At 40.8% G+C, this 14,090-nt stretch overlaps 2 protein-coding genes across 3 annotated transcripts in view; one reads left to right on the top strand and one right to left on the bottom strand.

Annotated features, from left to right (window-relative positions):
• The first annotated feature begins 942 nt into the window (after positions 1-942).
• rln1 (relaxin 1) lies at positions 943-3,294 on the top strand. The gene is made up of 2 exons (XM_010736783.3): positions 943-1,610; positions 2,128-3,294. The coding sequence occupies exons 1-2, from the start codon at positions 1,415-1,417 to the stop codon at positions 2,463-2,465; spliced, it is 534 nt and encodes a 177-aa protein (XP_010735085.2). The 5' UTR covers positions 943-1,414; the 3' UTR covers positions 2,466-3,294.
• Positions 3,150-14,090, bottom strand: part of jak2a (Janus kinase 2a) — a 31,168-nt gene continuing 20,227 nt past the window's right edge. Inside the window, exons 10-24 of one of the 2 annotated variants that reach the window (XM_010736794.3) lie at positions 13,803-13,989; positions 12,795-12,916; positions 11,029-11,163; positions 10,847-10,934; positions 9,995-10,122; positions 9,668-9,806; positions 9,430-9,581; positions 8,895-9,045; positions 8,664-8,797; positions 8,379-8,568; positions 7,795-7,919; positions 6,719-6,891; positions 6,389-6,506; positions 6,007-6,120; positions 3,150-5,251 (exon numbers count right to left, since the gene is read on the bottom strand). In XM_010736794.3, the coding sequence (XP_010735096.3) occupies positions 5,144-5,251; positions 6,007-6,120; positions 6,389-6,506; positions 6,719-6,891; positions 7,795-7,919; positions 8,379-8,568; positions 8,664-8,797; positions 8,895-9,045; positions 9,430-9,581; positions 9,668-9,806; positions 9,995-10,122; positions 10,847-10,934; positions 11,029-11,163; positions 12,795-12,916; positions 13,803-13,989 (2,064 nt within the window). In that variant the 3' untranslated portion in view covers positions 3,150-5,143. The remainder of the gene's footprint in view (positions 5,252-6,006; positions 6,121-6,388; positions 6,507-6,718; positions 6,892-7,794; positions 7,920-8,378; positions 8,569-8,663; positions 8,798-8,894; positions 9,046-9,429; positions 9,582-9,667; positions 9,807-9,994; positions 10,123-10,846; positions 10,935-11,028; positions 11,164-12,794; positions 12,917-13,802; positions 13,990-14,090) is intronic. The other variant, XM_027282015.1, reaches the window with a different exon arrangement.

Genomic DNA, 14,090 nt, shown 5'->3' with positions numbered 1-14,090 from the left:
TCCTTAAATTGAAGTTCACTTCATCTGTATATAAGTGTGCACAAATCATGCTGCAGGGAGAAAGGCTCTCTGTATATACACTTATTTCATGAATTAACCAAAATGTGGGAATGGATTGCATCTCAATGTAGCAAAATGTGGCTTGATCATCTTTTTATGGCCACTCTGGGGCTCTGTACTAAAAACACAACACATTAATCAGTTGGTATGTAGTGTGGAATTGGGACACGGTATATCTAGTTTGGTTATTATTTTATACGTTTATCATGTTCTCAGTTAAAGCTGCATGATGTTATATCTGACCTCTGGAGGGCAGAATGGTGCCTAAATGAACTTAGCAGTAATATAAGCTTTACAAAGGCTGAGCTTATTGAGGATATTTGGCTTTTAAGCAAACAGTTGCACACCAATCTCACATACAAATGCAATATTCTTATGTTTTTTAAAGCTCTAGTTTGGTTCTCAAAGTTTCCTGCCAAGCAGGTAAAAGGTACACAAAATGTTAAGTACTTGAATTGTAATAGTAAAGATTCTCAACACTGCAGACGTTTGTCATGACAGCAGAAGATTGTTATTCTCCCAAACTGCATCACTCGCTGAAATTAATTTGCCAAATTTAAATTTGAATGCTTTATTCCAGAGCTATGGCTTAGCATTGGTGCACCTGTACATCTTATTTTTTATTATCACAGTAGCATTCAGCGGATGTAAAATATTACAAGGTGCTAATATTTTTAAGCAGTATGTATTTACCATCATTTAAACATTTTGACATCATGGAAACTATATTTATATATCCAATAAAAAAAGAAATATTGCAAAGACTTTTCTCCAATTGTCTTCTGTGACAAGGTGCTACCATGATGCAAAGCTCCAAAGCCAATAACACCAAACCTGTTTGTGTTACGTCGACGCGCACAGTGTTAAATGTTAGAAGCTTTTAAACCACTTACAATCTTAATTTTCTCCCGGCGAAGCGCACAAAGGACGTCACACGCGGCTTCATATAGTTTGTGTCCAAGTCATCAACTAGGGTGTCAGTAATGTGCGACACTTAGACTTCACATAAAGAAATGGCTCTAAGTACGTCATTGTCATCAATCTAAATGACGTGAGTGTGTCTATGTGTGTGTGTGTGGGGGGGAGAAGGAGGGAGTGGGAGGGAGAGGGTTGGGGTTGAACACATAAGTTGGGACTAGGTCTACAGAGAGAATGAGAAGAGGAAACCAAAGTCTTCACTGCAACACAAGACAGACAAACAGAAGCATCTTTTACAACAACCAGGAAGCCATCAGGATTTGAAGCAGCGATCAGGTCTGAGGTGGAGCTCAGCTTTCAGGCTTTGACCCCTTCCTGTGCAGCACGAACCAGCCGTTGGTTTTTTTCAGGAGAAGTGGGTAAAAAAAAAAAAAAAATGCTCTGGAGATTGACTCTTGCCGTGGCCGTGGTGTGCGTCGGTGGCATATGCAACTGTGTGCAGGCTGATCTGATGAGCAGACTGATCATACCGAGGGACTACGGGGTGAAGCTGTGCGGGAGAGAGTTCATCAGAGCAGTCATTTTCACCTGTGGTGGCTCCCGGTGGAGACGATCCACAGAGGGGGACTCGGGTGAGTCACTGAGCTTTAATTAACTGCTTAATTTGTGCACAGTAATTTGTGTGTATCTACTTTTCTTTGCCATGTTTTTACCAACAAACGTCCTCAAAATGCGGTGTAAGGAATTGATTTCTCAGTGAGACTGATGATGATTGAAGAGAAGGAGCTGTAATTGATTGTTTTCTTCACTTGTAAATCACCACGTAGCAACTTTAGAAGATGTTTTGAGGAAAACATGAAAAGGTTAGGCTGCCACAGAGCTTTAATCAGGCAGCTAATTTATGCCAGACAGCTGATTGACAGAGCTTCATTTTTCAGCACCATGGTAAGCTCATGTTCGTTTGTAATTGGTCATAATGAATCAAAATATTTGAGTGAGTGATTAGCATTTGTTTTGTTGTTGATCCTCCAAAAAAAAGCACTTAACATATTCTGATCTCAGTGCGACTAAAAGTGAATATGATACACAGCTTCATATTTAACTCCGGGTTGTTCCTGAGGTTTATTATGTGTCTTTTTCTGTCTCCAGATCCCTTCCAGTGGAGTTCCTTCAGTGATGTTACAGTGGAGGAGAATCAGCACTCCTGGCAACCTAACGCAGAGCTCACAGAGAACCCCTCTCCTCTCCGCATCCCCTCCTCTTACTCCCTGGCAGACCTCCTGGGTCTTTACGGGCAACAGCGGCCACTGAGTGACCCGGTCCTGGGGCTGGAGGAGTCTCAGCCAACAGCGGTTTTGCACGAGCAAGACCCGGCTGCAGATGACTGGCCCGTACCAAGCAAGAAGAAGAGGAACTTTTCTCTGGGTGTGGCGGGGAAGTGCTGTAACCAGGGCTGTACCAAAAATGACATCGGTCGTTTGTGTTGAGGGCAGAGGAGGAAGGGACGGGTGATGGCGGAGGGGTTGTGACATAAAGATGTTGTGATGGGCGGTAATAGACAGTGTACAGTTGTGGAAAAAAAACGTAGGAGGTAAAATATGAAGGAGAGCAAGTGAGCAAGACTCATCACATCATACCAACTTCATGTCTCTCTGTCATGTTTTATTTATTCTCTTCACTTGTTTTATTTAAGAAAATAATAATAAAAATCATGTACTGTATGTCATCCTTTCAGCATTACTGAGAATAAATTTTAAATACTGTATTAATATGAAACGTTGAGTGGTATCATCTCGTCTCTATGCGTTGAAAAGGAATGGGAGCAATAAGTAGGGTCCATATTCTGGCCTGCAGACTATCTGACTTAACTAGCACAGGCCAATATCACACATTAATGTCATTTAGGCTGCTGTGAACTTATTGCCGGCCTTGTGTTCACAACATTACGCCTGCCTTAACATTTTCTGTCAACACCCCGAGGACATTACAATGAAAGATTTTTCTTTTAACCCTTTCTGATGCAGCTAAAACATACATTTAACCCCCTGCACTATACTGTACCACACAATAACATTTATAAATCATTTGAAGTTTGAATCAAACGCATTGTTTCAAAGACCTAAAAGAAGATAGATAAAAAAATAAAAATACAACTTTCATGTCCATATTACTACAGTTGGTTTTGTTTAATAAAAGTATGTACATGCCTGAAATATACCACATTTCTGTATTTTGATATTTACATTATCTACACAAATGTATTAAAAAAAAAAGTATCTGCAGATGACAAAACAAGCCTCGATGAACTGAAATAAACAGAAGAACCAGTTAAAATCGGGTGAAACACTTTTTTTTCTGAAAATCTTTGGATAAAAATTATACATAATTCACAAAATAAACACATTTGGTCTTATACACCAAAAGCATGTATATCACAATAAAAGTTGTAAATTAAAATAAATATAAAAAATAAAAATAAAAATTGAACCTGTGAGGCTGAAACAAACAAACTCACAACAGACGCTTAAAATATCCAGTCAGGCCAGATCCTCAGTATAAATACTGCCTAGAGGTTTTGGGTGTGGGAGCTTGTAAGTGAGAAAACTCTTTACAGTGACTCATCTTCAGCGATGTGAGAGGACATCCGTGCTTTGACATTTTGTGTTTGTGTGGCATGTGAAACAACCTTGGAGAGGTGTTTGCTCCACGAAATCACAGATCCCTGCCTCTTTCAGTCGGTAACATAAAGTTTTAAACTTAAAAATAAAGACCAAAAAAAAATCCCCTTGTGGCCACTCGTACATATACGTGGCTGACAAAGTAATGCACGTCATAATACATAGACATATTTCACACATACATGTATATTTTGAAATGGAAAATGGCATGAACAAAAGTAAACTAAATGGGAACTCTGAGAGCGCAGGTCTTTTGTTTCTACAGTGTTGTTTGAGATGCTCTAAGGTTTGGTATATGTTGAGACACCGGTGTTACAACTAACTTATTTTGTAACATTAATAAGTTATTTCAGAAGAGTTCTTCCTTGATCACGATCAAACAGCACTAAAAAAAGACCTCCTCGGCAGCAGTGATACGTTTTAAATAAAACATGTTGCAACATCTGCAGAAAATAAAAGCATCTCGCTTCATTACGTTTTCTCCACTTTCAGTAAAAACCATTGAACTTCTCACATACAAGCAGACATCATACAAAAACAAGAATGACACTGTATGAGTTTGATATGACACTATTAGGTACCCATTTCTCAGGTGAGTAGTTATTGCTGTGAATGTATTTCATTGTTTCCACATTGCATGAAATGATGTAAACGAACAAAGCCTTGACATCAATTGTGTGGAAACATCGTGTAGTCATAGCAAACAGTCAAAACAGGACGCCGCTTCTCGTCGCTTTATCAGCTTCAGAAAAACATGTTCATCCACGATGTGCAACGAAGAGATAAAAAAACACAAGTTCACTGTGACTGCAGGAACCACCCACAGATGTTCATGGTCCCCTTGTGACAGAGACTGAAGTTGAAGTATGTGTGGATGTCCAGCAGGGGGAATCCTGCTCAGTTTCAGCCCTGAAAAGTCTGGCTATATATATACGAGCAGTGCATTGTAGTTCAGGTGTGCAACTGGACGGCTAACAGTCTGCTGAGAAACCAATGGCCTCTTTGGTTTAACAAAATAAGCTGCTCGTTTTACAACAATAAAAGTACAAACGTGTTTAAAAAAAAGCAGTTTTTGTATATTTTTGGCACCGATACTGACTTTAAGGCTTCAACTTGAAATCCAGTCCATCGTCAAATGAAATTTGTAAAACACGACGTAGAAGTAACACAAAGAAAATCATTTATCCCATAATGCAATGACCTAAAAGGCATGAGAAAATAATCTCTTGCTTGATGTCTGAGTCAGATGTAGTGTACTAACTAATCAGATCATTGGTACTTCCTGTGGCCGTTGAAAGCAGTGACTAAACTGCTCTTTGACATCATGTTAATTAGGCTGGGAACCAAGTATACTTGAGACTAGTGACTGCCTCGCTGCAGTAAACACAGACGTCACAAAGACATTTGTTGTTCTGTTAAGATCTGTATGAGGGCTGACTTCCCCCCGGTCAGCACCTAAAGGTCAAAGGTTCGGGGATCAATGCCGTTCATCTGTCCATGATGTCACGTACAGTCTCCACGCTGTGGATTAATGTCTTGAAAGTAGGACGCAGTTTGGGCTCACTGCTCCAGCACTCTGTCATGATCTTGTCAATCTGAAGGAACACAGAAAAAACAAAGTCAAACAGGTACAATTATTTCATCCGACTTTTATAACCAAGCTTGTTTTACAGTCACGAAACCAGCCGCATATATTTGTGCAATGACTGGGTTCTCTATTTATTGACATAACGTTCAGGCTAAGAACAGTTTATCAGTGTTTGCTCTTGGTCAGCCTTTCCTGTAACAAAAGAAATCTGCATTGTGAACTTATATGAGATAAACCCATAGTTTGTTTAACACTAGTATCACCAAGGGGGGATTTTAACCGTCTTTATAAGGGGGTGTGGAATAACAGGGAAAAAATCATCATCATCATCCACACCTCTGCCAAGAGTCACATCAAGACGCTTTATCACACGATATAGCTCGCTATGTTTGAATGGTATTAAGTTAGATAAATGGATTTGAAAACATGAACTGGAGCAAGAAAGAATGCCAGAGAGGTTTTGGCAATACGGAGGGAGAACTGGGGAGAGATAATGCAAGTGTGTGTGTGATAGTTTCCAAAACAAAACGGCATTTTCTGAAATAAACTTTCAACTATTACTTAATGTAGTTCTACAATCGTTTAAATATTTTCATTCATTATTTTAAGTTTATGACGATAAATTTAAAAAATGTATTTGACCTTTTCAATACATAATGGAGTAAACTACTCCATAAACTGCATGACTTAATCTGCATTAACCGTGAACAAAGAGACTTTTTTTTTTTTGCGGTCATTTCTAGTTTGCATAGAGTAACTGACCTCCTTTGGACAGTTAGCAGGAGCAGGCAACCTGTATCCCTGTTTCAGCAGGTCTATGAGGTGGTAGACGATCATCTGGCCTTGCTTTTCATTTCCCATCTTGTCCATAAACACCTAGAACAGAAAAATCAATCGTTTTTGTTTGACTTTGGTAGAAAACAGTGTGATGAAACTGAAAAGAAAAAAACAGGATGAAAAGTTTTTCCTGTTTTCGAGTGCCCAATCAACTGATTTATTTAACTTAATTATACAGTTTTATGGCTCAAGTTACTCAGACAGTCTATCAAGAGTCATTAAATCAAATTAAAGGCAGAATGGTTACATAAAACAGAAAAGTCAAATTATGTCAAGCAAAAAAAACAAGAAAAAAAAAGTGCCGTACTGCTGGTGGGCTGCAGTTCTTGTCGCTGTAAGTGAAGAGTTCATAGAGGACAACACCAAAACTCCAAACATCTGACGCCACGGAGAACTTGCTCTCTGTCAGCGACTCTGGAGCATACCTAGAAAACACCACCACACGTTACATCTACAATACATAACGCACATAAGTAATGATCAGACAGGCATGTTTGTCTTCCTGTGTGAATCACGTGAGATTTCACCGTCGCATTTAAAGGTCAATCAAAACATGTTGCAATACTTACGCTCAACCCACAGAATGTGAAAATACTTCTTGAACAGCTAATAAACACATGCAGTGTGTGTTCCTCACCAAAAGATGGGGCTTTCCCCGGGCTCTCTCACAGTGTAGTACTCTTTGTCCTGCGGCAGCACCTTGGTCAGGCCAAAGTCACCGATTTTCACCCTCATCTCGCTCTCCACCAGGATGTTTCGAGTGGCCAGGTCTCTGTGGATGTATCGTTTAATGCCGAGGTAGTCCATACCCTGAAGTAAGAATATAGTGGTTTAGTAAGGAAGAATAAACACACACATTTATACATACCACATAAATAATGGCTTATCAGTTTCATTCCATAGATGAATGCGTGTGTCCGAATCATTACCTTGAATATGCATGTTTATTTACACAATACACAAGCATATGATTATCAAACATATAATACCAGAACATTAACAGCAGCAACATGTCAAATACTCTTCCTATTTGTATCTAGGTCTCATTCAGAATGTATGACATTGATAAATATACTGCCAATCGGTCCTCATTAACCATCCACAAATATACAAGTTAAAATAAACGTTCAGAACTGTTAGAAAACAGCTCATTTGACTGTTTAGACATTTCTCTTGGCTGTACAGATCACGTTTTGATTGACAGCTCCTTCATAAGTACCGACACAGATGTTAAACAGTGTACTGCGGCGGACAGCGTGGCAGCAAAAACTGTAATTTTACTAGAATATTCTCACATCTCACTCTGTGATTAGAGGATAAGAGGACAATGGAAAGACTAACAATAATAAGGAATAACTCAATAATTAATAAGGAAACAAGTGTAAAAATATTTACGTTTTTGACAGTTTATGATCAGAACCACACTTAAATGACAATATTTCAAAGCTGGAACTAAACTATGATGCTTACTAAGACCTTAAAGAGGACCTCAAATGACGTAGTTAGAAGTCTGTTGTGGCTTTCCTGGGGCTTTAATAGAGTGATTTTAATCTAATCCAGACATCCATTTATAAAATTCAGGAGGGATGGGAAAAACAAAAGTTCCCAGACTAGATCTGAACCTTGAACTTAGACCACAACTCTAAATGTTTCAGCTGTTCGATGCACGCCCATATTCACTGAGCATCTGCACCTCGTGTGGCACTGCATTACCTTGCAAATCTGTGATGCGTAGAGCAGCAGTTTCTTGGAATCAAAGTGGTCTTTGTGTTTTATGAGATAATCTCTCAAACTGCCGAAGGGGAGATATTCCATTATCAGCCGTAGGTTCTTCCGTCCTGCGGAAAGGAAGAAGTTAAGTGCGATACTTAAGGGGTAATACATGATGTGTGGGCAGAGGAGTGGAGGTCTCTGAGGAAATCTAGATTTATTCCTTTCATGGAAACGGTCATTGATGCCCAAGGCAGTAAATGTGGGACTGTAAGGACATTATTATGAATAACAAAATCTGCCTGGGTGGTAATATCAAATTAAGGAACAGTTGTAGGCTGGACAAGCGGGTCAGCAACGTTAGCGCTGACGAAGAAAAACACTGAACCTCTTCTAGATCTCGAAGAATTGAGATTAATCATGTGCTTTATTAAAATAGGGTGACAAAGAGAAGAGATACTTTTATGCTTATATCATAAAACATATTTAATTATCTTTATGTGATTTACTGTTGGTTTGTAAATGTTTCATATTATTTTATCATTATTAATAATACAGTTAGGTCAGGTGTTCACAAATATTATTACCTGCACTATAGCAGACTCCTTTGTATTTGACAATGTTTTCATGTTGGAGGGATTTGAGGATCTCGATTTCCCGCTCAAAGTCTCTGAGGTGCTCGGCCGTGCTGTGCTGTAGTTTCTTCACGGCCACCACCTCACCTGTGCTGTCCTGCAGGGGGTCGTACCTGCACATCTCCACACTACCAAAGTTGCCCTGCAGCGTGGGGTCAGAAGGAGATTTAGGTAGTTTGAGTTATTAAAACGTGCACAAAGTGGAAAAAACAAAAAAAAAACGGGTGTAGGTCTCACTTTGCCCAGCTGCTTGAGAAAGATGAGATGCCTCTCCTCAAACTGGGCGGGCTCGTGGCTCTCGGAGGCCCACGGGAAGCCAATTTCTCTGCTCCTGTTGGGCACCATATCGCTTTCCACCAGCAGCTCATAGTCTGCAAATACAGCGAGGTTGCATTTTATACAAAATACAGATGTGTGGAAGTCATCTCGACCTGTTGCACGTTTGTATTCCCTTCCCCCCCCCCTTACCTGGTGTGAAGAGGCTGTTGAGATCTCTGATAACTGCTCTGAAGGAGGGTCGGTGTGAGGGCTCGTAATCCATACAGCTGTTGATCAGACTGGCCAACTCTGTCCATTTAGGAGCCGGCAGCTGGTGTCTGTCCTCGTAGAACAAGTTCTTCTGCAGAAGAAAAGAGCAAAAGTTAGGACTTGAGCGGAAGATGGTCAAAATAATCAATAGAATATGTTTAAAATAACCTCCTGCCCTCCTCGCTCTCATGTCTGTACGGTAAATATGAAGCTACAGCCAGCCGATGGTTGGCTTAGTTTAGCATAATGACGGGGGAAATGGCTATGTGACAGACTTTGTAATAAACATGCACTAGCATGTTCGTTGTGCCAAAGTATGAAACTCTATCTTGCCAGCGGCAGTGAATTCCTGAAGATAGTGAGGCCAGGCAACCAGTGCCAACTCCTAGTTCATCATTCAAACATTTCTATTTTAAAACTGATCATTCTCTGTAAGTCAGAACTCTCAGCTCATCCTATATATCCTTTTTGTGACCTTGGAGCAGTCCAGGGTGCTGAGTGGTTTGTCTCCCCCACTGCAGATCTCCCACAGGGTGGTCCCAAAGCCCCACTTGTCTGTGGCTAAACTCAGGTTTTGGGGGTTTTCAATGCACTCGGGTGGCACCCATGGTATACGCTCCACCAGAACTGATGGACAGAAAGAAAGAGATACATAAATGGAAGTGATGGCGTGATGCACAAGTCTTCACACAACATGCAGACGCGTGTCTCACCTTCTTTGGGCAGCACGGTGATGCTGATGCCTGGATCACTGAGTTTAATGAAGGGCAGGCTGCCTGTGGTCCGATCCTCTTCTCTGATCAGAAGAACATTCTTGGCACAAACGTTTCCATGAATGAGGTTCTTATCCTCCTGGGTGCAGATATGACAGGGACAACATAAATGACTGAATATGTCACAGGATAAAAAGGTTAAAACACTCATCTCGTTTTATTCACGTATTATTTACAATTTATTTCCATTCATGTTAAATTTCAGGATGCGTCTACAGATAAGAAACTAGGAAAAATCTGTATGAGGCAGACTGAATTGTGTCTTACCAGGTAGTGCATAGCCCAGGATAGCTGCTTGGCAACTTCTAGCTTCCAGGTGATGTTAACACAGCTTTTTTTCTTTTTCAGGTAAGTGTCGAGTGAACCAAATTTAGCGTGCTCCTGCACCATCATGTCTGACCGGGAGACGAGAGGGAGATCATTTTATTAGTCAGTACTGTCCAGATATAAAGCATATATGAAACTTTCTATCAAAACACAGACAGTTTTACTGTATTTACTGTGCTTTCCTCAAAGACACTTTGACAAAAGTTATAGAGAAATGATGTTAACAACTTTCCCCACCCGTGAATTTCTCCATCCGTTTTGCAATATACTTCTTTTTTTTTTTTTTTTTTACTGTCCGACATGAGAACTCTGATCATAAAACATGAACTGAGAAGTTGACTGCTAGTGCAACACATGCCTGATTTATATAAAGTTTTCTTTCCTCCCTGCTCTTTTCCTGCACTCAGACGTAATGATGTGTGCGGACAGTTTGAGGCAGAGTAAAGATCAAGTCTGCAGTGGCCCATTAGTGACTTATTGATCCCGAAAGTATAATCCAGTCAGAGTGGAAGGGTCAGGGCGCAGTATGGGGGAGGTCAGCGGGTCAGAAACCTTATTTCCTCTGTGTTTGATTGCCTCAGTCAACTGATGTCAACACTGCAAACTGCAGAGTGAAAACTCTGTCTCGCGGATTCAGGATTCCTTTCTTTGTATCCGCTGTCTCATCTACACATAAGATCTTAAACCGTCCTCTTTATATGTTGCAGGTGGTGGGGATAACCGTTCCTTCCTGACCTTCTCCAGTCCCAGTAGTGTGTACGTTTCTGTGGTGTGTGTGTGTTGCAGACTTACTCTCATTGCCACAAACACACACGCCATAGTTGAAGAGAAGGTGCTTGTAGGAGAGCTGGCTCATCATACTGGCTGCTTCAAAAAATGACTAAGAGGGAAAAAACAATAAAAGAGATCCTTTTAACTTTTCATCTAAAACAAAATGTCAATCAGATTCACAGTCAGTCAGTCAGTAAGCCAACCTCTGAGTAGTTGCGGTGAGCCTTGTCCAGGATCTTGATAATAACGTCTATTTGATGTATTTCTCCATAGTCCCGCAGCTCTTTTTTCACACCACGGAAGATCTTGGTGAATGTTCCTTGGCCCAGACTCTCATTCTAAAACACAAAAGTTTCATTGTTATCTTAAAAACATCAAAGCATTCTCACTACTTTTTCTCATGGAGACACTAGTTTTTGAAGTTACTGGAACCTCCTTTCCTTTTAAAAAAAAACTAAAAACATCCATCCATCATCTGTAACCACTTATCCTCATCAGGATCACAGGCGGCTGGAGCCTTTCCCAGGTGACTTTGGGGCGAGAGGCGGGGTACACCCTGGATAAGTCGCCAGCTTATCACAGGGCACATAGAGACAAGCAACCATTCAAACCTACAGGCAATTTAGAGTCACCAATTAACCTGTTAAGTGCATGTCTTTGGACTGGAGAGAACCCACGCTGACATTGAGAGAACATGCAAACTCCAGCCAAGGTTCAAACCAGGAACATTGCTAATCAATGCACCGCCGTGCTACCCTTAATATAACGCATAATGGGAGAAATAAAAATCACACATGGACATGCATCAAAACTCTAGACATTACTTCATGCGGTATCAAAAGAAGCACACCAGACCAGTGTGTAGGATTTAGTCGTGTAGTTGCTGACTGCAACCCCCTTGCCCTTTCTCATTTAAAAGGAGAAACTACGGTTTTCAATGGACTTGGGTGGCACCCATGATGTATACACTCCATCCAGAACTGATGGACAGAGATGGTATACTGCTGTATATTGATAAAGGCGTGATGCACAAGTCTTCTCACAACAAGAAACCACAATGAAAAACATGAACGCCCCCAATCTAGAATCCGTCCGATGGCTTGGGATGAGTTGGAGCGCAGAGTGAAGGAAAAGCAGTCAACAAGTGCTCAGCATACACGGGAACTCCCTTAAGACTGTTGAGAAATTGTGTCTGCCTCATGAAACTTGAGAAAATGCCAAGAGAGTACAGTAAGCTGTCATCAAAGGTTTTTTTTTTGTTTACTACATAATTCCATGTGTGGCATATCGTAGTCTTCTGTAATTCAGAATACAGAAAATCATAACAAAAAAGGAAACATGAGATAAGAAGATGTGTTGACTGGGACTGTAACCTTTAAATGAATGTACAACTGAGCTGAAGGTTTAAACAGGAAGTTAAAGAAAAAAAAAACGACCGCGTTGATTCTGCTGAGGGATGAGTGAGAGGACCATATCACAATACAGAACCCCCCCCCCCTTAGTGGAACGGCTTCTGTGGTTTTCCTGTGACAGACCTGTTGTACAAAACTTCCGTTGCTCAAATAAAAGAGAACATGGTGAGGCAGAAAACCATCAGTCACCGAGGTGATTCAGGCTCGGTCGCACACTGTCACACACAACAGATACGTCCACAGGGACTGCTATTGATGCCGAGCTCCAAAAGGTGGATCAATTGAGGAAGTCTTTTTCTTAACTGTAGCGACCTCACTGACCTCGCAGAAGTCATCAGTATGTTGTGCCTCTACGTTCACGGTTATAAGACTTTGGCCACGCCACAACGTGTCTATTCAGGGCAGTAAATTGCACACAGAGGCCTTTTTGATACTGTGGCAAGCTTTTGCGAAGAAACGGTGCGTCTAATCCTGCAGGCTAATACAAGAAATGTCCTAGTTATGAATGTCTTTCAGATGAAAAGCTGACTAAGAGCTCAAAAGAGAGGGTCACTTACGATGACGAGGTCCTCTTTTCGGATCTTGTGGAACACCATCTGGCTGATGTGCTTGTGAAGAGAGGGAGACGCTTGAACCTCTGCCCCTTGATTATTTCTACACACCAGCAGGTTGGATTTATCTGAGGAAAGGCAAAGGTTGGCAGGGATTAGGACTTGCTTTTCAACGAGTGATCCTGTTAAAATGGCGAATTTGAGAAGAAATAAAAGAGCTACTGATTTACTATCAGACAGCTAGATTTGTTTGGAAACAAGAGACAGACTTGGTGAAATAATTCTGGAATCATTAGCAACTCTATCCAATTCCCACATAATAATAAAACTAATTCTGCTGAAGTCCAATACAAACATAAATACATTACAATGTAGTGCAAGTTTTTAAAAGAAAACTACAGATTTATAATCAGTAGCTAAGCATTTCCCGCAATTGTCCTTACGGTTGGCTTTACTTCAGCTGACATGGTGCCTAGCTCGTTATGTTAATGGATGAAATGATACGGGAACAAACAAACAGCAGATTCAGCAAGGTGCATGTTGAAAGCTTCCATGTGCTCAACAAATTTACTGCTGGGCCCTATCTTTGAGGCTACCAATCATAAGTGACTGGTTTATGCTGTAACTAACCCCAGTCTGCCAATGAAAACACTGAAGGTCAGTGGTAACTTTAAAGAACCCGAGAGTTTGTCTTCTTCATTGGCTCAGAGCAAAAATGAGGTGTTTGATATGAAGCAGAGATTTGAAAATAATCAGCTGCAGCACAGGTTTAGGACATCTGGGAATGAACATTTAATGATGATGATGTCAAGGGAACAAGACAACATTGTCAAAAGTCCCTGTGAACAATTTAGAGCTTCAAACAAGAGGTTATTGGCTGCCTTAATGTGGAATATTGAACAAGGAGTATTGCTTATAGAATATATATATATACATGTATGTGTTACTTTACCTGTATTAATACTGTATGTGTGCTGGTGTACAGATTCATCTGTTTTTGTATGTTATGTTCACCTTTCGGGGTGGGTGGACAGCATCTGGTCAGCTGGAATGTGTATCCATCAGTGCGGAGCGCTTCCTTCTGGTAACAGTGCAGAAGTTCCCTGAGTGAGCCGAAGCTCCTCTTAGCACCACTCAGGATGTACTGTCCTGCCTCCGTCTTCATGATCTGACAGTGCTTATAGTCCACCATAGGTTCATACTGGAGATCAAAAGACAGAAGATTATAGTTCAGCCGCTCTGAATATGACAATATTATTCCCAGACACGTATTAACGTGTGCGGGTGTGCTTCACGTTGGTT

Source organism: Larimichthys crocea, chromosome IX, assembly GCF_000972845.2.
Source record: "Larimichthys crocea isolate SSNF chromosome IX, L_crocea_2.0, whole genome shotgun sequence".
Taxonomy (NCBI): domain Eukaryota; kingdom Metazoa; phylum Chordata; class Actinopteri; family Sciaenidae; genus Larimichthys; species Larimichthys crocea.
Note: the sequence above shows the minus strand (reverse complement) of the source record. Positions and strands in the feature narration are given on the sequence as shown.